The sequence below is a fragment of the Eurytemora carolleeae genome, unplaced genomic scaffold (genome assembly GCF_000591075.1).
Source record: "Eurytemora carolleeae unplaced genomic scaffold, Eaff_2.0 scaffold194, whole genome shotgun sequence".
Lineage (NCBI taxonomy): Eukaryota > Metazoa > Arthropoda > Copepoda > Calanoida > Temoridae > Eurytemora > Eurytemora carolleeae.
This window is the reverse complement of record NW_019396489.1, coordinates 66,416-90,933: the sequence shown is the minus strand read 5'-3', so window position 1 is coordinate 90,933 and position 24,518 is coordinate 66,416. Positions and strand designations below refer to the sequence as shown.

Genomic DNA, 24,518 nt, shown 5'->3' with positions numbered 1-24,518 from the left:
TATATATCACGGGCAGCCGTAGTACATTTGAATTTCCGGGTCAACCTTTCCGGTCCCAGTTTGTACTGTACCTAGCTCTATGGGCAGGTCTAGCTGGTGCAACAGAGTTGACGCCGTCAGAATTTATAACTCATTTAGGTTGAATTTACTTTTACTGAAAGGGCAGAGGTGCGTGATATATACGAATGTCTTGTTTTATTACATAGACATATTTCTTGGTACATGCTCAAAAGGAGTTATGATCTAATTATGACTGTTAGGTTTCAGGTCGTCATTGTTTCATCGTACACCATTAAAAAACAAAATGCAGACTTCTCTCTTTAAATTGAGTACCCAGCTGAATTAATGTCTTTGCTTCAACCCAGTCACTTGCTCACTAATTTCCCAAAGTCTTCTTCCATCTTCTTCTCCTGTAGCCTGAAGAGCAGCGGATATCTCCCTAAGCAAAGTGATCAAAGACTATAATTAAAGGGACTGTAAAGGAAAAATGAAAGGCGGTATAGGCTGAAAGCTATTCACTTTAGCTCTTGTTCGCGATCCATGAAAGTTTTATCTGATGTTCCTGTCTCGAGAAATTGATATAAAACTGTGTCAAAATCATACGAAAGTTCATAGATTTAAAATTTTGAAAATCTGAAACTTAAATCACGTGACCAAAACTATCACCAATGGCAGAGCAGTATACTGGTCACGTGTCTCCGCCTGTATCACGTGACCACTTTACTGCACTGCCATTGCTGGAATTTCTGGTCAAGTAATAGGGACTTATAAATAATATTATGAATAAAATCTATTAAAAATAGAAATAACAAAAATTAGAATTGGAGTAAACGTAAATTACAATTAGCTTGCTCTGGATATCATCGTTTTCAGATTGGTTGCTTACTTGCTGAATTTGAATCTAAACCCACTACTTTTATACAAAATTGTATATATATTAATTTTCGTATAAATTTGACAAAGTTGTATATCAATTTCTCGAGATAGGAACATCAGATATAACTTTCATGGGTCGCGATCCAGAGCTAAAGTGAATAGCTTTCAGCCTATACCCCCTTTCATTTTTCCTTTACAGTCCCTTTAAAGGGAGTGTTCGCGAAAAATGAAAGGGGGTATAGACTTAATGCGATAAAAAAGCGCTTTTGATCGCTACTAATCTTACTTCTAGCTTTTGCGTCTATAAGGAGAAAATTGATAAAGACGTCACATACCGAAGAGCGTAGCGCCAAAACAAATTGAGGAAGTTGGAACATACGACTTAGACCGTAAAAAAATCAAATTAATATCAAACAAATCATTCAGATATTACAACCTATGGTCATCTATTATCTTTCGCCACATTTGTATATATTTTATATTTCATAATATGATTTTATTTTATTTTTTAAAATAATATTTAGCTTACAACTTGTTTTCGAACATTCCTGGAAAATAGGAAAATGTCGTCTTCATTACCAAAAATCCTCGAAACAGGAATAAAGTTTTTATAAGTAACTCTCAGATCATAACAATTAAAACATATTATGAAAAATCAACTATATATAAATGTGGCGAAAGATAATCGATGACTATAGGTTGTAATATCTGAATGATTTGTTTGATATTAATTTGATTTTTTACGATCCAAGTCATATGTTCCAACTTCCTCAATTTGTATGGGCGCTACGCTCTTCGGTATGTGACGTCTTTATCAATTTTCTCCTTATAGACGCAACAGATAGAAGTAAGATTAGTAGCGATCAAAAGCGCTTTTTTATCGCATTAAGTCTATACCCCCTTTCATTTTTCGCGAACACTCCCTTTAAATTTGTTGTTTCCATTGGATGAAATAAGTGATATGCAAATAGGTTTGTTTGATTTTGGTTTTAACTTTTCCTTTATTTTTTTCAAGGTTAAAATTTGCTATATTGCATTATGGAAAAATTCTACCATGACAGGAAAAACTTCCAAAATAACAAATCAAAAACATAAAAACCCGAACCTGTGTTAGCGATCAATTTTGCAAACTTTAACAAAATGCAGTTTTGAAATCTTGCAAGTCTTATTCTAAAATTTTTAAATTAACCCAAATTAAGTATAAGGTACAAAACATAGATTAATTAAAATAACAGATCAAACACTAGATGTTGTCTTTTCAAGATTTAGGGGTTTTGCGTTCTCAAAAACCCTGAGGCAGAAGCACAAAGAAGTTCCGCGCAGGCAGCGTTGAGTTACAAGACAGAAACAAAAAAATATGTATTTTGTAAAAAAAAATTAACATATAATAGAGCTGGGCATAAGCCAGATTCGTTTTACATAAACTTTACATGTTTTGAGACTTTTAAAAGGTTTTACAACAAGATGAAAAGGTTCCAACATTTTAAAACTTTATTCTAAGAAAAACAATTGTTTTGAAACAATTGTTTTTGTGTTTTTGAAACAATATATTTTGGTTGGTTTTTGCCGTATACTCTCACCTAGGATAACAAATTTTTATATCTTTGATCCAAGAAAACTTCTAGATGGTACAATTCAAAATCATTAGACCCTTCTCAGATTGTCGTAGAACCTTTTAACCCTATTCCTGCTGGGGGGGGACATATCCTGGTTTTCAAGTACCCCAGCAGGGATAGGGTTAAGAGTTTAAAAATATTAAAAGTTTCTGTAAAAAAATTTAGCTATTGCCCTTTGCTACCTGCAATCACTATAGTATCTCCCAGTATGATTTGCTATAGTTTCATCTATACAGCAGTAAAGACTGGTTTGAGCTCCACTTTCAACAGTCTGCAATATGTTGACATATATTTTAACTTATTTCTGTTAATTTACAAAGGAAAAATATTTTCTATAAACACCTTAAGAAATGGTCGAATGAACCAAGAAAAAGAGGCAGTTACCGCCACGCCTAGTTTCTCAGACAGATGCCTTAAAAGGTCTGTATTTATGGCTCCAGGATGAAGGGAGAAGGTGTGAATACCAAAATCTACTACTCTACGTGCAAGCTCATTAGAAAACAGAATGTTTGCCACCTTTGATTGTCTGTAGGCTCGCAAACGACCATATTTAACCAAATTCTTGTCAAAATTCATGTCTTCCCAATGAATTTTTCCTCGAGTATGGCCAACCGAGCTAACCGTCACAACCCGGGTTCCTGGCCCACCTTTCTTTAGTAAAGGAAGTAATAGATTGGTAAGTAGAAAATGCCCAAAATGATTTGTTCCTATCTGCATCTCAAGTCCGTCTTCTGTTCTTGATAGAGGGCATGCCATTACTCCAGCATTATTGAGGAGAATATCAATTTTATCCAGTATTACATTTAATTTTGATGCACATTCTCTAATACTGTTAAAGCTGCTGAGGTCCATCTTTTCCACAATAATCTCTCCTCCTTCCCCTCTTATTTCTCTAGCTGCGGCTTCTCCTCTTGCCAAGCTCCGAACCAACATGATTACTTTAGCACCTCTTCTACTCAGCTCCTTAGCACACTCCTTTCCAATACCAGTGTTTGCTCCAGTTATAACAACAACCTTACCACCAAGCCTTCTTTTGGATAAACACTTAGGTCCTTGCATCCAGGTTTGTAGGAACTTCAGCAGTAAAGCTATCGTTATTAACACTATTACTAATGAATTGGACATTGCCTCTAATAACAACTTTCTGTTGAATACTGTTTTAAAGTATTTATATTTGCATAAAGGCAAACATTAGTATAGGTTCAAGAGGTGCAAAAGATAAAGACTATTGAACATTAATCTAAATTAACATTAGTATAGGTTCAAGAGGTGCAAAAGATAAAGACTATATTTAATTTACATAAGGAAAGACTAATTAGGTATGTATCTACACTGTTTTAAATATATTTTTGATTAATTTTACTGGAAAGTGCTAGAATTATTTGACATATATTTTAGATTCAAGATAGCAATAGTATGCTTGAAAGTAATAATTGAAAATATCTGTACCTTATATAGTACCAGAATCATTTTTGATATTAATCATAGTGACAAATGACAATGCTGCATTGAAAAAGAATATTGTCTGATGTAGCAATGGTCAGATTTGGTTTAATTCATAACTCAAAGAAGAATTTTGCAAGACAATTATGTAATTTTCTTTCACTATAATGCATCAAAACATTATTTTTTGGAGCTGAAGGGACTAGTACTTTTTAAATTGTAGAAAATGTCGTCTTTACAAGTTTCTGTTAATTTCTATAGTTTTTAAGGGAATCTTCAATTCCAATCAAATAAAGAAAATGAGATATTGATTCTTGAGAGGCACCAAGCTCCCTCGATTCTAGGTTCAATAAAAGCACACAGACACACACTAAACACTCACACAAACATCTTTTCTTCCTATCTCACCTTAAAAAATAAGATAAGAAGGAATTAGTGAGAAGTATATTTAGTTTAAGATCTAATGTAGGATTGCATGTTTAGAACAAATTCCTCTTTACTCCTTCTTCCATTCTTCTTTACTTAATCCTCCATTCCTCTTTTCTCGTATTTTCCATTCCTGATTTAATAGTTTCTTTGGATCTTCACGATTCATCCTTGTGGACATCTATCCTTAATTATTGTCCTTTGATTATCCTTCTCCTCTATTCAGACTCATTTCTCTTTTAACTAAACATACCATGTTATAAATAATGTGAACTGTTTGTTTTGAGATAACATGTAATTAATTAAGATGTTATTTAGAATTGTGTTTAACTTATGATTTGAGCCCTCCCTTTTTTTATTTAAAAGAACACAGAAACTATAGGGGTCCTTAAAAGGTTTAAGAAAATACAAAGTCTCATCTAGCAGTTCTAAGTATACAACCCGGAGCTAAAAGTACGATATCTAGACTCATACTGGGCTGGAAGAAGAGAGAAGGACGGACAGAGCGTTAAAATTTCCAGTCTGACACAACCCCCTCGATAGAATCCAACTCCTATCCTCTTTCATCCCTCTCATGCCAATGTCCTGCCTACCCATCTGATCAATATTTAACTTGATATGCACCCCACAACTTAAGTAAGAAATTTTTCTATAAATAAATCCTAGACAATTATTTTCGTTACGTAAAATTAGAATTATAAAGTTCCAGAGTCAGACCCATAATAAATATTCAGGGAACCCTAAAACCAAATTCTTTAATGTCACAGACTGTAAGCATATTTAAAGTGACCCTCTATGCAAAGATGGCAATGGCCAATTTACTATGGTACCCTTAAAAGATTTGCTTGGTCAAGTATAAATTAGAACTCCATGTTTTGTTTTATAAAACTTTTTATTTTGATTTGTGATTTCTCTGCAAAAGTCATTTGCGCGTTTCTTGCTTCTAAGAAAGACTGGAGAAATTATCAGAATTAAACACTTTTCAAGCCAGAAAAATTTTAAGGGGTGATGGTCAACAAACATATTTAACCTTGCAGGGGGGGGGGGGGGAAAGGAGGGATGGAAAAATATTTTTCAAGAATATACTGCAGTTGCTTGCCTAGGATTATGATATCTCAGTTTACTATGAAAGTATTAAATAGGCAATAAGAAGTTTAATCTTAAAGCTTAATTTTCAAAGAAAATTTTATTTTTATCAAAGTTTACAAATTTGAAATAAAAAATTGTTTTAGATTTAGGTACAGTGATTAGCTAGTATTATTTAAACATGAATATTCTGTATTGAAATGCTGAGACAGCTTCAGGGTTAGAGATTAGTGCAGTCAGAACAATTGCAGTTTGCACTTTTATAAGTTTATATTATGCAGATTTAGTAATTTTCATTGATCAAACAAAAAACGTTTATATTTCCAAATTTATCTTGGTGAGAAAGATAAGGCAAAGTTTTCTCATCAGTTCAACCGGGTCAAGTGGAAGTTTCTAAATATTTTTCTAATCAGGGACCTAAGTTAATGAATTTGATTTGAATCACCGATTCAAATCCATTCTGAATGTCTTAATCTTTAACAATTTGAATCAGTGGTTCAAATTTTAACCAGCAGTAGGTGGTTCCTCACTAGAATTTCCATAGAAGGGTCTTATTCATTTGGCGTACTGTCTCGGTTCGCCTGTAATGTCACGTCAGTAATTGTACTGTACTGCTTACTCTAGCTGGTGAAAATTCGACCTGGTATTTGAAGTGAACCAGAGTTTACAGTATCAGTGATGTAGATCAAATTCATTAAAATCGGTCCCGGAAGTTTGAAGTAAAATACAAGTATACAGTATACAGTATGCCAAGAGCGCCAGATGCAAAGTCTGATAATTCTCTAAATAACCAAAGTTCTGCTGTTGCCAGTGATACAAATGTTAAAAGCATGTTTAACAAATCATCCATGAAAACCCTGACAAACATATTTGTCAAAGTGATCTTGTTTATCGGATATAATTCCTATCTGGGATATGCGATTCATTTTAACATAGAAAATGAGAAAGACATGGACTGGTGTGGAGGACTTGGATTCCTTATCCTTCTCACATCCTGGGTCTACATACTGTTCTTCTACTTCAAGATATTCAAACCTCAAATTATCAAGTCAGACTTGAAGATCAAGATTCCAAGAAAGATTAAGAGGATTTGTCAAGGTAGAATGGTTAGAAACAGTGCCACAGCATTAGTTCCGCTGAGTATTATTGTTTTCCTTGTATTTGACACTGCTAACGACCGATACAGGAAAATTTTGCTTTACTATTAAAAGATAAAAACTTTCCAAAGTGCATAATTTATGCATGAAAACTATTTATATCACCATCAAATATCTATGATGTGAAATTTTCGTAATTTAATTTTTCTATTCTGCTGTAAACCTATTGTTCTTCCATGCTTTAAAAACATGACCTGAGTATGAATTTAATGAATTTAAGGCGCGTCTCAAATCCGCAAAAAACGGTTTTAATTGAGCGCCGGCTTAAATCTTGAAACATTAAATACAATTTTAAGTCGAACCAATAATATTTAAGCTGCGTCTCAAATTTAAGCTGTGGCTCAGATTATTTAAATTCTGCCTCTAGTGCAAAATACTTCCACAGTTACTTTGTATCAATCAATTATATTTGGGATGTAGCCATTTAGGCTCAATTTGCAAGGAAAGCATAATTTGAAAATTACAGATTAGTTTCTGGTGGAGGTTTATTCTTCATACTTCTTCTTGGATTTATCTTTTCTAAATCCCGGAGCAAAATAGTTTGGAGGCATGTCCTGTGGGGCATGTGCCTCCAGTTTATATTTGGTTTGATTATCATGAGATGGGAATATGGTAGAGTTTTATTTGACTGTGTTGGATCAAAGTTTGATACCTTCCTGGGATACACTGATGCCGGCTCTTCATTTGTATTCGGATATTTAGTGGATCAGAAACCGTTTCTTCCAGACAAGCTAGGTAATAACTCCCTAGCAAAGAAGATTGCTGAAGAAATTAACGCTGCACATTCTGTGTCTACAATTGTTGTCTTTAAAACTCTCTCAACTGTTTATTTTTTCAGGTATTTATCTTTCAAGATTTAAAGGTACTGTAAGAATTATTTCAAGTGACCTCCATGCAAAGATGGCAAAGCCTGACTCACAACAGTACCCTTACAAATCTTGTTGATCAAGTATGAATTTAATATGCATATTTTTGTTTAATCTGTTTATTTTCATTTAAGTTGGCAAATGGACATTAACTTTCACAGTTTTGATACCTAAGGTTTCAAGGGAACTGTTGTAAATCATGTATTGCATCTTTGCATGAAGGGTCACTTAAAATTACGCTTACAGTCCCTTTAAAAGATTATTTTATTTCCGTTTATTTAAATAGATTTTATCTATAATACCTACTTTCTAATTTTTGAATATATCTGTTCAGTTTTCTTGTATCCATGCTGTACTACCTGGGTTACCTGCAATGCCTTGTTATCAAGATCGGATGGCTTCTTCAAGTCTCGGTTGGAACTACAGCTTGTGAATCTGTAAATGCTGCCGCCAATATATTTATGGGTCAAGCAACTGCTCCGTTCCTTATAAAACCTTATATTTCGGAGATGACCTTATCTGAACTTCATGCTGTGATGACTGGGGGGTTCGCAACCATTGCAGGAACAGTTTTAGCAGCTTATGTTAGTTTTGGAGTGTCTGCAGCTCATCTTGGTAAATATATATATATATCATTCAAAGATTTAAAGACTTCTATATGTAGAGTTTCCATTCTTGTTCAATAATTTTGAACTTAAAGGCAGTGAATACCTAGGTATGGTTGCTGTACTGAGAGTGTAGTATTATAAAGAAAAATATCAAATTCATTTGATACTTTATTTATAAAAAGTTTTCACGTTCTTTTATTGCTACAAATCCCAATCCTGAGGATTAAACAAAACAAAATATAGAGCCAAAAATATGTAAAGTAAAAACGAATTAGCTAAACTAACAACAATACCAATGAGAATGGAGAAAGGTTTACATTTTACACCTTATTTAGTGTATATACCTCCCTCCTCATTTAATCATAATTGATTTTTTCAGATCTGCTGTACACAAATGCATTCAGAGCTGAAAACTTTAGAATGGAATATCCTTAATCCCTATCGGTTAATTAATCTGGAGATTAATAACATGAGGAGAACAAGCATTATTTAATCCAAGATTTAGAAAAAGAGTGGATTAAGCATTAATCCGGATTTCCATTATTCAAAAGTTCCCAGCTCAGTTTAGATTTGAAACGCATTTATTTAGCGGTATTTTTTATGATCAACAAACAAACATGATTTCCAAATAATATCAACCATACCGTTCAGAAAATTGACAATTAATCAAAAATGGAATGCAAAGGAATTGAGTCTTTGCTACAAACTCAAATTTTCTAATTCACATGTCTTTGCAACCTGAATACTTCAAGATAAGATTTTGTGATCTAGCAGAATTCATATATATTCGAAATCTAATTGGAAAATCAAAGTTGTGGCGAATTGACTCAATTCCTTTGGAAAAGGCTGGTCTGGAAAAAAACCCTACTTCTTATAAACAATCGTTAATAAACTCAGAATACAGAGTTTTCAAAACTAAAAAATTTGCCCAGCCCTAGCTTCTAAGATTTATTTTTTACAGTTCTAAGATTAATCGTTGTTTTTGTTTTAGTTTCTGCCTCTGTAATGTCAGCGCCTGCTGCTCTTGCCTTCTCTAAGTTATTTTACCCAGAAACAGAGAAATCTAAAACTACGGCAGAAAATATCTCTATTGAGCCTCCAATAGAAGCAAACTTACTAGATGCTGCAACACAAGGTGCATCCTCTGCAGGCATCTTGGTGGTTCATGTTACCGCAATTGTTGTAGCGTTTATAGCATTCATGGCATTTATTAACAGTGTTGTCGGATTCCTGGGAGCCCTTGTAGGATTCGATTATATAACATTTGATCTAATTCTTGGAAAACTGTTTATGCCTCTCACATTTGTGATGGGGGTAGAGTGGAAAGACTGTGAGAAAGTGGCAAGACTTATTGGCGTTAAAACCATTCTTAATGAGTTTATAGCTTATCAGCAACTTGGAGTTCTTATTGAAAATGGCGAGCTATCACAGCGGTCAATCCTCATAGCAACATATGCTCTTTGTGGATTCGCCAATCCGGGCAGTATTGGAGTTCAACTGGCTACACTATCTTCAATAGCACCAGATAGAAAATCAGATTTTTCTAAAGTTGCATTTAGAGCGTTTATCTCGGGTACAGCTGCTTGTTTGCTAACTGCTTGCGTTGCAGGCATTTTAAACAATGAGTTAGTGTAATATAAAATTAACATTATATATTTTTTCAAATAATATTTATATCATATTTATCACAAGTTTTATCATGTTATGATTTTTTTTTAAATAAAGCTTTGTTTTTATAAGAATTTAAGTATGACAAGTTGTAGTCAAAAGTATAGAATAATTAATGGTTTTGATTTTTATATTTATTAGATAATCAGTTAAAACTCAAAGAACCTATTTTCACACATAAATGCCATTATACTATCCCTGTTTTTGTGATATCAATTTCAAAAACATGATCAATATCACTTCTTGGTAAATTCCCCATTTCCGTGTTCCCTAACAGCAAAAAGTGCTCAAAATGTGCAGCAAAGTTCTGGAACTCTTTCTGGAACTGGTCGACAGGGCGTCCAGTTTGGGTTCCTAGTTCTAAAAATATTTCCCGAAGCGTTTTCATCGGTTTTCTTTGAATCCGCTTCAAAAACTTCTTTAGACTGGGGTTATCTGGAAGACTGAAACCATGCTGAGAGATTCTTCCAGTATAAAACTCTAAAACATGGATTTGTTAATTTTTTTAATATTTGTTATAAATAATAAAAATAAAAAATAAAAATAAATTTTTTTTTCTAAAACCCACGTCTTTGAAACCTGGTGGTGTAAACCTTTGATATTTCAAACTGAGACTTTTTGATCGCATATAATTTATAGTTTGTAATATCAAAGGTCTATACGACTTCGGGTTGCAAAGATAAAGAGATTAAAAAATCATAGTTATGTGGCAAAAACTCAATTCTTCTTAGACGCTATTTTACCTAAAACATGCTTCATCTCCAAATGCTTTGAAATATGTTGACCGCTTAATTGGCTCCGAACTACTTTGTCTAAAATTATTTAATTTATGGAACTGTAGACGTTATTAATTAATGTACCCTTCATCTATCTGATTCACAACAAAATCCTGAAAACAAGTCACACTAATGAAGATAATGAAGGATTTTTTCATCTTAAAAAGGGTTACATTCTGATAACTTCCTTCTCTGTCTCTGTGGCATAAATCCACAACTCGTTTTTAAAAAAGAAATTTTAAATAATCAAATATTGAAACAACAATAAGAGTTCATGCAAGGGATCGAATAATATTGTATAGGGTATTGTTGTGAATTGGAGAAGCCCATTTTTACTTCAATTGGGTCATATCAAACAATGTCTATAAGTCCCTTTAAAGATTGCTCGTCCAATTTGACAGCCAAATCTTAAAAAAAACTAAAAAAGATATATTCATCATTGATATCTTATGAAAACATTTCATCTATTTGATTAATGGTTGTTTTTATAATAGAAAGTTATTATGATCAGAAATGAGAATTAATGAAAGGTAGTTAAAGTTACAGGTTCACCCACAACGGATGAGACTGTAAAGACGACCCAAAAATACGATTTCAAGCTTTACTTTTGTTTCTGCATTCAATTTTGTAATTTAATGGTTATACGGAAATAAACCCGTTTTAGCCTACATGTAACCATGTAAGTACGGCTGGTTCAGTTACTGTTCATGGTCCATCTCAACTTGACCCCCTGTTCTTGGTTTAACTAGGAGCTGTATTGTGGATATCGAGATCAATTCTTGATCTCGATCTTATGTTAATCTGCAGATTAATTTTATCTTTATTCCATATGCCCCAGGAAAATCATACTCAGTCATGGGATTTAAATGAATTTTGTTCAGAGGACAAAAATGAAAGGACTAACCATTAGTCCTTAAATATAAATTCCCCACAGTGGATATAAGATCAAGCTATTGAGATTAGAAGTATCCAGCACAGTGGATATAAGATCAAGCAATTGAGATTATAAGTATCCAGCACAGTGGATATAAGATCAAGCAATTGAGACTAGAAGTATCCAGCACAGTGGATATAAGATCAAGCAATTGAGATTATAAGTATCCAGCACAAAAGTTTCAAGCTTAATTCCAAATTTCAACTAAAACAATTGTGCCAATACAGTCAATACTTTACCTAGATTCTTGATTGGAAAAGGAAAGTATGGCATCAAATCCAAATTGTTCGGACTTGCTTTAGCATTCTAGAATTATTCTATTTTAGATATATATAGGTGATAATCTTGTTAATTTTAAACACGGACTAAATTAAAATATGAATTTTAAAAACATTTCAAAACTGCATTCTGTTAACGTTTGCTTTTATCAAACTTTGAAATGTATTTTATACTAAAAAAGGAAAAACAAACCTAAAAATTGTTTGGTTTAACACGATCGCGTTGGATTTTTTTAAATTTTAAGAACAAAGGAATTGAGTCTTTGCAACAAATCCCAATTTTCCAATCCCTATATATCTTGAACCAAATTATGTAAACCTTAGGTATTTCAAACTTTCATTATTTTATATAACAGAAGTCAAAGTTTGAAATATCTAAGGTCTGCAACATTGGGTTGTTAAGATATAGGGATTTAAAAACCAGAGTTTGTGGCAAAGACTCAATTCCTTTTATTCCTACACTTTGTCAAATTTTGACTCTAAGAGAAAAAATAGGCAAATTACGAACCAAAACTGTAAACCTGGATGTTCACACTTTGACGCAAAAATCAAACAGCATTTTGCCAATTACGCCTTTAAATTTTAACTGGAAACAAAGCCGTTGAATTTTTAAAATGTATCAGAGGGGTAAGCAAAAGTATAAGTAAAATGTTTGAAAATTTAAATGAGTAACTTCCAGAGATGTTGAGATATCTGTAGGTCTGGGCGTCGTTACTTTGGAACAACTGTTCTTTGACGGGAACAAACGGAACGAAACAAACGGAATGGAACAAACGGAATGGAACGCACGGAACGGAACGGAACGGAACGGAACAAACAGAACAGAACGTAACAAATGGAACGGAACAAACGGAACAGAACAAACGGAATGGAACAAACAGAACGGAACAGAACGGAACAAACGGAACGGAACGGAATTAACGGAACGGAACGGAATGAAGGGAACAGAACAAACGGAACGGAACAAACAGAACAAACAGAGCAAAACAAACAGAACAGAACAAAACGAACGGAACGGAATGAACGAACAAAAAAGCAGGAACACGCGTAGCCCTAGATTGCACACTACTACCTGATCTGTTGAAAGGTAAAACTGATGGTTTGGTAATGAAAGCATAAGATCTGCAACTTATTGCACAATACTACCTGGTCTGTTGAAAGGTAAAACTGATGGTTTGGTAATGAAAGCATAAGATCTGCAACTGCTCGTTTATCATCGCTGTAAACATATGTAACCTTGTATACAGGGTTACCTTCAAAGGATGAGACTCTAGGGACGACTGTACGGAATTTATACTGTCTGTTTTCTTATATTCATGATTTCAAGAAATTGTAAATTTATTTCTGTATTTGCCAAATCATTTATTTGGCCTTTAAAATACTATATTCAAGACAGAAGACTTAATTTAACTTTTTATGAGTTTCAGGTCGTCGTCTTTGCAGTCTCATCCTTTGTGGGTAACCCTGTATTTCATAAAATATACAATTAGCCTGAGATTGAATTTAATGAATAGTGAGAAGTTGTTGAACTAAGTCAGAACAAATACTTTTCTAAATTAAACTCCCAGCAATCCTAGAAAAGTAGTTGAACAACGTACTTAGTTCAATTACTTCTTATATTCTTCTTATTTATTAATTCCAAACTCAGTTTGGATTAGCTAACTTCTCCAAAAATGTTGCTTATCAATTCATCACACTTAGCTTATTCGAAAATTCTCACAAAATGTTTTTATTACATACTAGCTGAAGGGCCCTGCATTGCCCGCGGAAAAAAATAAATAAAATTTTTTGCACACCAACACAGTGTTATAATATCTTTAAAGGAAGTGACCGGCAAGGTAAGTTGAACTGAGAGTGTAGTATCATAGAAAAAATTAGGATTCATTTAATTGCACCAGGGGGGCTGGATCTTAGCTACCTCTCAGTGTGTATTGGTCTGAGTTTACACTTGGGATAGTTTACTGATAAAGGATGTTAAGAGATTATGGCCTATTCATTCAGTACAAATATCAAATATACAGTACAAGTGTATGGGGAGGTTTTGTATCTTGAACTTTACTCAGTTTTCTCAGAACAGTTCATTAACGATGAAATATTGCTCTGTAAAAGACTGTAAATGTACGTCTTCCTGTAAAAATGCAATCCTGCATACGATAAGGGAGTAGTGGATTTTAATAGTTGCATGGAAAACAAATTCTCAGAAGTGAAGTACATGGCCTGTACAATTAGAAAAGGATTAGCGTAAATCATCACTCTATGTACTATAACCTCGTTGTTTGATACAAATTAGACGTTTTTATTTTTCATTAATTTTCAGTTTAAGAGCATAAATTCGATTCTAAAGGGGATGGACCGCAGATGAAACGTTTTTAAACAATTATTTAATAACCCCGAAGAAAAAAGTAACAAAATAAAAAAAAATAATTTACCTATTCAATTTGTTCATTAACTTTCTAAAACTTGCCAGAGAATCATTCTAAAAATAATAATCAATCTGGCTGTTCTTGTAATTTTTAGTATACAGTCTTAACCAGGAAACAATAGAATAAAATAAAAAGAAGATATTATAGCAATACTTAAGTTATTTTGATGTTGTTACAAGCGAATATAGTTTTAATAGACAATTCTAAAATTTCTAATTAAGTGAAATGAGTCTGTTTACACTGAACAATTACTGTGTACCATGCTCTTTGTATCCTTTTTAAAATTTTAATTTGATTCTAAAAGTAGTCTTCCTATTTTAGAGTTTTCTGGTTATTACTGTATAGAGTATATATAAAACACACAAACTTTTTTAAAGTACATATTTATTTTAATGTTTTCTTGGGGAGATTAGTTTGTTTGCCTCTGAATATGGATTTACAACTGTTTTTATATTCCATGCAGCCTCAGGGTTGGACCAATCAATCAAATTCAATCCTAAAATAATATATTTTCTTTACTTCAAGTTAATTAGGCAAATGTTTAAAATCGCGTGAATTACACAAAAATTCTTTTCTCCATTTCCTTCGTTTCTCCATTTTTCCCTCCACTACATGTGTTCCTCTATTTGACTGTTGCGTGAAAATATCACTTGTAGAGTCCAATGATAAATAGGTATTTATGCTAGGTAAGTGCTGCAGTTTGTAAATGTTAAATGATCTAATCGCATGTAGGAACTTAATTTGACCTGCATCCGTGACCCATTCAAGTAGCTGAGGCAAAGTAAATGAAACATCTCTCTTATGAAGATACAGGTCGTAGAGATTCTCATCACTTTCTCCTCCGTCTTAAAATTTATTTAAAATATTATAAAGCTCTTCGCTCTTTTTTCGCTGGCCTAGCAGCTGGACCAATTTTATTGAGGGAAACCAGGGGTGACAGAGGCTAAAAAAATTCAATTTTTAGAAACTCCACGGATGACGCCGGGCACTTCAGCTAAAATCAGAATTTAAAACCAAGTGCGGGTAAAAGGTGGGAGTAACTATGAGTTACCTTGGCAACGCCGGCACTTCAGCTATAGTCAAAAATAATTACTTTTGCATGATCTTTTGCTTTTTTTTTGCTAAAATCTGTGAGAAAAACTATAAAATTTTAATTTTTGTACAAAGTTATCCAGAACTGATGAAATATCAGAGACGACCTAAACCGCTTTACATTTGATAATTTCCATTTTTAATCTGGTAATTTGTCTAAAATAAGGTTTTTAATAAGAAAAACAGATGATTTAGCAAAGATATAATTAAGTTTAACGTTACATGGAATCAAAAATGATAGAAAATAGGCTTGATAAATTCAGTACAGTCATCTCTGAAGTATCATCCATTGGGTGAATACACATACACGGTATATTACAGTATTAACAGTATTAACAGCATTAACGGCGAAAAAAATTTCTTTTAAGGTTCATACACACAGAAGACGACATTTAAAACATCAAAACGCGTTAAATTTTTTTTTTTTTTTTTAATCATGAAAATTTAATCAAATCTTTACCATTTTTAGCTTTTCAGTTAACAGTTTTAACCGTAAATTTTTTTCAAAAACGGCTAATTTGTTCCGTTAACGATTTAAAAATTAACAGTTTTTGACGTTCGTTAACGGACTCTTCTGCTAATTTTCAAAAATCTCCGTTTCGTTAACGAAACGGTGCCCAGCCCCGTGTAGCCCTGTATGAATGTATTTCTGCGAACTGTAAAATTTCTTTCAAAAGAATACTTTAAAATGTTTTGCGCACATATTTGAATTTAAATATCCCACGTATTGCGTGAATTATTGTTGTCAAGTAAATGATCAAGTTTTGCCTTTAAAGAACATTAAATTTGTATTTGCTGTAGAATCCCGACCTACCATGCAATGATGAACCTTGATTAGTCAGTTTCCCCAGAGGAATATTAGGAAGTACATCTACTTCATTCATCAATTCATTGATTTCATCTTGTTACAGGGGACAAATATTGGAATTTAAAAATTCAATTTAGAAATGGAAAATGAGAAATTTTTAATGGAAATTGCGCCAAAACTGTCTCCTTTACAGGGACTGAGGCCGAATTTAAAGAATTTGAGCGGGGGCTTAAATTTAAGCCGCCGCTCAAATATGGATGGTTTCACTTAAAATTGTATTCAATGTTTTAAGGTTTAAGCCGGCGCTAAATTGAAACCGGTTTTGGCAGATTTAAGACGCGGCTCAAATTCATTAAATTTGAACACTGTAAACATAATTTAGAACGACTTTCAATTTTTAAAATGGCTTGTTGTCCGATACGCAACAGTATCTTTAGAAGCCTACTGAGCCTAGTCTGATCAAGAAAGAATAAGGTTTCGATGATTTTTTAAAATATGGGTTAATTTCAATTGTGATTTGGCACTAAAAATGATTTAGGGATTTGTTCGTTATACAGAAGCATTACTATACACTTTTTTAAAGCTAAAAAACGACAGTATCCTCCAACATATTAATCAAATAAAGAATTAATTTATAATTATATATCATTGATGGCAAGTTCCTCGCAATTCTTTAAGGTTTCTTAGTTCATCAAATATACCATCAGAGTCATCTTTCATCAGTTTCATAATCTCCTAATTAATATATTCATCAAATATACCATCAGAGTCATCATTCATCAGTCTCATAACCTCCTAATTAATATATTCATCAAATATATCATCAGACTCATCTTATATCAGTCTCATAATCTCCTAATTAATATATTCATCAAATATACCATCAGAGTCATCTTTCATCAGTTTCATAATCTCCTGATTAATATATTCATCAAATATACCATCAGATTCATCATTCATCAGTTTCATAATCTCCTAATTAATATATTCATCAAATATACCATCAGAGTCATCATTCATCAGTTTCATAATCTCCTGATTAATATATTCATCAAATATACCATCAGACTCATCTTATATCAGTCTCATAATCTCCTAATTTATATAATTCTTATCACAGTGTAAAAGTTAAATAATAGATGAAAAATTATTAATCTTTGTTTAACCTTAAAGGAAGCTCTACATGGTACCGGAATAAATTTGTTAATCTTTTTCCCCAAAAATTTTACGATTTTCAGTTAATTATTTTTAATTTCGACAAAATTACCAGAGACAGAAAGAGTTTAGTTCAGACTTGGACAATTTTGGTTGTACTTAAATAATTAAAATCTGACCCAAAATTTTTATAGCTCTAGCAATTTTGAAAGCACAAAACGCAAATCATATTTTGTAAATGCAAGGGTTATGAGTACTTAAAACTTGAAAAACTAGGCTGACAAATAAATGCCACAAATGATTTCAAAATTGGGCGCAAATTTTGTGTGGGACCTCACGTGTTCCCAGGAAAGGTTTATGGATGAACAAAATTTCAAAAATTTGCATCCAACAAAATACGATTTTCATTAAATTTAGAAAATCCACGAAATGTTTTTATAAAATCCGCTAACTTTTTTGTTTGTTTTTGTTTTACAATATATACAAAGAGAAAACGTTCAAAATTGAAATAGAAGCAGAGTGACTTTTACAGCTAATACACGATTCAAAAATAGGTAAAAATCATCTAAACAGCGCCTTGAACTTCTTAAAATTTAGTTTTTTATCAATTTTACCTGCATCAGATAAACATACTTTCTTGTGTTTGTTGAGTAAACAAATATACTCATTCCTCCTCCTGGTTTTAAACTATCCTTCAAAACCCTGGAAAAAAATAGTTTTTAAAAGGACTTCAATAAATTGTTTTTTTTAAAGTTTACTTCAAAACCACAAAAATATTTCTTTTGTAACCCTTAAAAAACAAGGAGTTTGAATTGACAATTAAAGATTGTTTTTTTTCTTCATCAAATGAAATTTCATATTCTTCAAAATCCCAAAAATAATTTTTTTTGGTAATCTTTTTAAACCCTTTAAAATTCTTTAAAACCCTTTTAAATCCTTTAAAACCCTGTAAAATCCTTCAAAACCCTTTAAAATCCATTAAAACCCTTTAAAATCCTTCAAGACTCTTTAAACCCCTTCAAGACTCTTTAAACCCCTTCAAGACCCTTTAAACCCCTTCAAGACCCTTTAAACCCCTTCAAGACCCTTTAAACCCCTTCAAGACCCTTTAAACTACTTCAAGACCCTTTGAAACCCCTTCATGACCCTTTAAACCCCTTCAAGACCCTTCAAACCCCTACAAGACCCTTCAAACCCCTTCATGACCCTTCATCCCCCTTCCAGACCCTTCAAACCCCTTCGAGACCCTTCAAACCCCTTCAAGACCCTTCAAACCCCTTCAAGACCCTTCAAACTTTTTCAAGACCCCCTTCAAACCCCTTCATGACCCTTCAAACCTATTCAAGACCCTTCAAACCCCTTCAAGACCCTTCAAACCTCTTTAAGACCCTTCAAACTTTTTAAAGACCCCTTTCAAACTCCTTCAAGATCCTTCAAACCTCTATACATATTTGGTCTTGGCTTTAAATTTATAGCACTTACTTCAGACTGAACAGTGGACTCTCTGTATGATGTAAAACTCCTTAAACATATTGTAAAATTATTCATAATAAAAGTTTATTTTGTTTACAATTTGATCTCACTATGGATGGGGATAATTTAATGTGCTGTCCTATTTTTCAATTTCAATTTGAATCTTTAAAACTGGCCTTAGTAGATGCCTTAATGTCGGTGTATTCCTTCCAATAAACCAGGATTTAATGTAACTACACCACTCCCCCCATTTTCTGCTAACCTGTTTGATCTTATTTCTGCCTTTCCTTTTTAATAATCAAATATTAATTTCGATTTGTACCTGTTGATTCAATGAAGTCAAACTTCCCTAGATTTAGGTTGGGTATATTCTCTATCTTATCATTGAAGAATCTAAACATCATTTTTCATTCATGTATAATCTCCTGAAAAATCATATTTTTCCCAGATATTAGGAATGTTTAAGGGGTAAGAATGAATTTTTAGTTGAAAAGTAAAAAAAAAATTGCCTTTCGATGTCAAATTATTCATTTTTTTCTCCAAAACATCAAAAATTATTTTTAAAAGAATTGATAAGTAATCAGAAATTTACTTTTCAAAATTTAGTATTTATTACCTTATATTATTGAGATGCCTATATTCAGCTCTTAACCGTGCTATGTCTGTAGATTTAGGGCTGAGGTCAATGTACACTATCTCACTCTGTAACAAATATTATTCCGGTTTAAAGGGATTAAAAGCGTAATTTCAAGAGACCCACCTGCATTTATATCCGCTTCAAAATCCTACCTTAAAAGCTTTGCCTGATGATATTGTAGCATAAAAAAAATATCCTTGTTTACAATTTTGAAAACTGATTATTCAATTTTGTGGTTTCTCTTTTCAAGCTTTTACAACGACCTTTTATTCCACATTATTAATCGGAAAAAAAAGTTCAAGGGTACCGGTGTGAATGGGACATGCCAACTTTTTTTTTAAATGGCGGGTCACTTAAAGTTGCACCGTCAATCTTTTTAAGAGGCAACCTAATATGTGTCTAACTGATATATCAAGATTAACAAGAGGTTAATTGTGCTGGATTAACAAGAGGTTAATTGTGCTGGATTAACAAGATCAGTGTATGTCCGACATTGCATGGTTAGATCAATATTAACTAACTTCCTTGGTATTTAAGAATCATTTTACTGTTGTTTACTAGAAAGGAAATCTCAGAAATATTGGGTTATCTGTCTTAAATAGCAAATTATGATTTATAATTTAACATTTGAAATCTCTTTAACTACCAAATTACTAACTATTTTTTAACATGTGTCTTGCTAAAATTGCAAAATCGGTTTAAAAAAATTAAAACATCCATTTATCTGACATAAGTTATAGCAATTCAGTAAAATAGGGTTAACTCAGATTTTCTTTCTAAATTACTGCAGACACTGATACATGTAACTCAATGCAGCTGACAAAGGGAAGATCTCATTACAACAATGTCAGCAATAAACCTGCATAGATGGCAAATATTAAACATAACTGAGCCCGCGATTTAAAAACTTTGGCTCGAGCCGTAATTCCTTAAACCCGACTTTAAGACCCAATCTTCGACCCAACTCTGACGACGACGCTGCCAGATCTTCGGCTCGACTTACGGAGTTAGGCCCAATGAAAATAAAACCAACCTTGGTTGGGTTTACTGGAGAATAAGGCTCAATGTTGAGTCTTGTTCTCTTAAGAACCCGGAATGCGCCAATTCCTACCATGAAAATCCGCCAAATAGGAGAATAAGCCGGTTTCTTGAACTCAACTCTGTGGAAAATAAGATGCAGCTTGAATCTGAAAGCTCAAATCGTAAAAAAGGCCCAAGGCGCCGTATTTTCCCGAGATGAAATTTAAATACTGCAAATTACCTGAAAAATGAAAATGGAAAAAATGAAACTAAAGGGTTTTATTACTTACATTTGTATGGTTAAGCTGTTCTGCAATATAAAGAGTATTCATCCCTGTCCCTCCACCAGCAATTAAAACACGAAAATCTAAAATAAAAATATAGAATTTTTAGAGAGTAAACATTAACATTTTTCCTCTTTTCTCAACTTAAATTTTTTTTCAAATGTTTTTCTGAATTAAAAAAAATAAACTTACCTTTTTGAAAAGTCTGTTTTCCTTTGAATAAGTAATGGTTAATGTTGTGGAGATTGTTTGGAAATGCTGCAAATTAAATCGTCTATCGAATTTTTAATTTTAAAGTCCAGTCTGGGGCGTATACAGTGATTGGGTAAACCCAACCCCCTGGAAGAAAGAAAACTTTTGCGTAAACTTTTTTCAGACAAATTTTATTGTTATTCTTGTTTTTTTTCAAACTTTATACTTTTCTACAATTTCTATAATTATTAGCTATGTTTAAAGGGAATTTTGAATATTTACCGCTGCATTGGTCACATATGATAAACGATTAAAGGGAATCGTTTCAAAATATGACATGTAACTTTTAACCCAGGGTCGATAGTGCCGTAGATAAACGAATAAAGTAAATACTTAAGACAATCTATTCCTAAATAGTTTTCTATTGAAAGTGGTGGGCAATGATAAATACAGCTGTTGGTTTGGTTTGGTTTGGATTGGTTCGCAGATTTTTCTAAATCTTTGCATTCGTTGATTTTGCATTCAGCAATGTCTATAGATATCTCACCACCTAGAGAAAAAGGGAAATTTCAAAAATTAAAACTTTTATAATGTAAAGAAGAAAAGTCGTCTTCATTGTGTTTTTAAAAACGCCAACCATTGTGGACTTACCATAATAATCTTTCTCTAGCTTGAGCAGTCCATGATCAACATGAGGAAACGGTAGTTCAACGTACTGCTGCAGTACACCTTCATCCTCCTTTAGTACATAGTACGTACATGAAGTACAGTCTAAAGTGTACTGTTTACAGTACAATACAGTGGCAGGGGGTGTATTTTCAGTAGTTTACAGTTAACAGTAAACTATTTTTAAATTTACAGATTACTGTTTTTAATGTACTAAAAATTAGATTGTACTGTACTGTAAACAAATACATAGTGAAAAGTTCACTATATTATATAATGTAGACTGTAAAGTTTACCATATTCTATAATACAAAGTTATTAGTTTACTGTATACTGTAATACAAAGTGTACAGTTTACTGTACACTATAATGTACAAAGTGTACAGTTTACTGTATACTATAATACGAAGTGTACAGTTTACTGTAAACTGAAATACAAAGTGTACAGTTTACCGTATTCTATAATACAAAGTTATGAGTTTACTGTATACTATAACTTAAAGTGTACAGTTTACGGTATTCTATAATGTAAAGTGTACAGTTTACTGTATACTATAATGTAAAGTGCTGCAGTTTATTGTATACTATAATACAAAGTGTACAGTTTACTGTATACTGTAATACAAAGTGTACAGTTTACCATATTCTATAATACAAAGTTATTAGTTTACTGTATATTATAATACAAAGTGTTGTTAACACAAATTCGAAAATATAAGGAAGACGATTTTTCCGACTCAAATGCCGTAGCCTTTTCTCAAGATGTGTGTGTACACAAGATCCATTTCCTCCATGTAGCACCCACATGTCAAACCCCGCTCATCCGTTTCCCGCCTCACCCCTCTATAACACATCCCAGCTCAGTCAGGTTTGGAAGGTTGAGCTAGTAACAGCTCCGACACAGGGAGCCTCTTGACTCCTTTATGATGATGACGCAGATCCTCAACTAGCACCAGACAGACTTACCCGAGGGTTCTCAGTTTAACATGCATTCCACTTCCAGAGACAACATAATCGCTCAAATCCAGCATGATAAAGCCGCGATCTCTGCCTACTAGGTTGGATAAGCCCTGTTGTTCCAGTTCCTGTTGATCTGCTCCACCAACATGAAGCTCTACATCACTCCCATGAAGTACCCACAAATATTCATCATTAATTCCTTTGTTAATTTCTAAATCAACCAACTTTATCTCCGCCTTAAATGCAAATATTTCAAAACTCTCGTTTTTTTAAAATAAATGTTAGAAATATCCATTTTAGATCTCTTTATTTTACTATAGTGACTTTTAAAGTCAACAAGTGCACAGTTTACTGTATACTATAATACAAAGTGTACAGTTTACTGTATACTGTAATACAAAGTGTACAGTTTGCCATATTCTATAATACAAAGTTATTAGTTTACTGTATATTATAATACAAAGTGTACAGTTTACTGTATACTGTAATACAAAGTGTACAGTTTACTGTATACTATAATGTACAAAGTGTACAGTTTACTGTATACTATAATACGAAGTGTACAGTTTACTGTAAACTGTAATACAAAGTGTACAGTTTACTGTATACTATAATGTAAAGTGTACAGTTTACTGTATTCTAAAATGTAAAGTGTACAGTTTACTGTATTCTATAATGTAAAGTGTACAGTTTACTGTATAATATAATGTAAAGTGCTGCAGTTTATTGTAAACTATTAAGTCAAGTGTACAGTTTACTGTATACTATAATGTAAAGTGCTGCAGTTGACTGTATACTATAATGTATAGTGTACAGTTGACTGTATACTATAATGTAAAGTGTACAGTTTACTCTATACTATAATGTAAAGTGCTGCAGTTGACTGTATACTATAATGTATAGTGTACAGTTTACTGTATACTATAATGTAAAGTGTACAGTTTACTGTATACTATAATGTAAAGTGCTGCAGTTGACTGTATACTATAATGTATAGTGTACAGTTTACTGTATACTGTAATACGAAGTGTACAGTTTACTGTATACTATAATGTAAAGTGTACAGTTTACTGTATATTATACTGAAAAGTGTACAGTTGACTGTATACTACAATGTAAGTGTACAGTATACTGTATACTATAATGTAAAGTGTACAGTTTACTGTGTACTATAATGTAAAGTAGATGTGAGGAAACCTATGAGGATAATTACCAAAGTTGATGTATATGTAGAAGCAGAACCACAAAGAATAAAAAGACACGAAATCTTCATTTTCACTTTTTTTTCACAAACTTTACACTTCTCTGATAGTGCTCAAGAAAGGAAAAAAAAAGTCTGTCTTAAAACTGATTTAACTTCCCAATTGATCACTCTTTACTTATACTTTAATTGTATAAGATATTGTCTCAGAACTGTATGCTATGCTTGACCGAGTAGACTTCAGGTAACCCCCTTCTGTACGTGTGCACATTTTCATTAACCTGGACTTATTCTTTCATCCGTAAATCTGCAAAACTATTCCGTAACTCAGCAATAATTCAAGACGACATTTGAAGATGTATTGATTACCCACAAAGGATGAGACTTCAAAGACGACTGTACGAAATATGTTTTGTCCGTTTTCTTGCATTTAGGGGTCATTGTAGGCCGAAACTGGCATATTTCTGTGCTAGACCATTTCGTATACAGTCAATTTACGCAATTGAATGCTGAACACAAAATTAAAGCTTCAAATTGTCATATTCTCAGAGTTTTGGGTCGTCTTTGAAGTCTCATCCTTTGTGAGTAACCCTGTATCTTTATTTTAAATGACTCATTTCTAATTTTTAAGTGTTTATTTGGTAGAAACATAAAATAGAATTTCCAAAACACATAGGTTCCTGTAAATATATTTATTTTCATTAAATAAACATAAACAAAATCATTTAAAAAACATCGAATTTATGTTATATATAAGTCGCATCTTTTGTAGGTAACCCATGTATACATCTTTCTCATTAGCAATTGGGGGAGGTCCAGAAAATTTATACTAGAATTGAGCTATTTTTAGTTGGGTTTTACTATCTAACACAC

At 32.7% G+C, this 24,518-nt stretch overlaps 3 protein-coding genes across 6 annotated transcripts; 1 reads left to right on the top strand and 2 right to left on the bottom strand.

Moving 5' to 3' along the window:
* Window positions 1-10: 10 nt before the first annotated feature.
* Window positions 11-3,668, bottom strand: LOC111704230 (retinol dehydrogenase 12). Its single transcript, XM_023476383.1, has 3 exons — window positions 2,835-3,668; window positions 2,675-2,763; window positions 11-439 (listed from the first exon to the last, which is right to left on the bottom strand). The coding sequence occupies exons 1-3, from the start codon at window positions 3,615-3,617 to the stop codon at window positions 343-345; spliced, it is 969 nt and encodes a 322-aa protein (XP_023332151.1). The 5' UTR covers window positions 3,618-3,668; the 3' UTR covers window positions 11-342.
* A 1,915-nt stretch (window positions 3,669-5,583) lies between these two features.
* On the top strand, window positions 5,584-9,778 carry LOC111704242 (solute carrier family 28 member 3). 2 transcript variants are annotated; one of them, XM_023476424.1, is made up of 5 exons: window positions 5,584-5,859; window positions 6,157-6,633; window positions 7,071-7,442; window positions 7,805-8,085; window positions 9,070-9,778. In XM_023476424.1, exons 2-5 carry the CDS (start codon window positions 6,194-6,196, stop codon window positions 9,711-9,713), a joined length of 1,737 nt encoding a protein of 578 aa, XP_023332192.1. In that variant the 5' UTR covers window positions 5,584-5,859; window positions 6,157-6,193; the 3' UTR covers window positions 9,714-9,778. The 2 variants fall into 2 exon arrangements, with proteins under 2 accessions (XP_023332192.1, XP_023332193.1); XM_023476425.1 differs by having other exon boundaries at window positions 5,584-5,860; window positions 6,161-6,633.
* A 16-nt stretch (window positions 9,779-9,794) lies between these two features.
* LOC111704243 (uncharacterized protein syc1184_c) lies at window positions 9,795-24,007 on the bottom strand. Of its 3 annotated transcripts, XM_023476426.1 has the most exons (18): window positions 23,658-23,994; window positions 21,470-21,557; window positions 21,228-21,368; window positions 20,819-20,884; window positions 20,633-20,709; window positions 19,302-19,387; window positions 19,008-19,078; window positions 18,695-18,734; window positions 17,827-17,914; window positions 16,720-16,792; window positions 16,064-16,120; window positions 14,904-15,002; window positions 14,580-14,653; window positions 14,164-14,210; window positions 12,881-12,953; window positions 11,696-11,762; window positions 10,490-10,558; window positions 9,795-10,226 (listed from the first exon to the last, which is right to left on the bottom strand). In XM_023476426.1, exons 1-18 carry the CDS (start codon window positions 23,715-23,717, stop codon window positions 9,934-9,936), a joined length of 1,569 nt encoding a protein of 522 aa, XP_023332194.1. In that variant the 5' UTR covers window positions 23,718-23,994; the 3' UTR covers window positions 9,795-9,933. The 3 variants fall into 3 exon arrangements, with proteins under 3 accessions (XP_023332194.1, XP_023332195.1, XP_023332196.1); XM_023476427.1 differs by lacking the exon at window positions 9,795-10,226 and having other exon boundaries at window positions 12,807-12,953; window positions 23,658-24,007; XM_023476428.1 differs by lacking the exon at window positions 9,795-10,226 and having other exon boundaries at window positions 12,881-12,970; window positions 23,658-24,006.
* Between the last annotated feature and the right edge of the window lie 511 nt (window positions 24,008-24,518).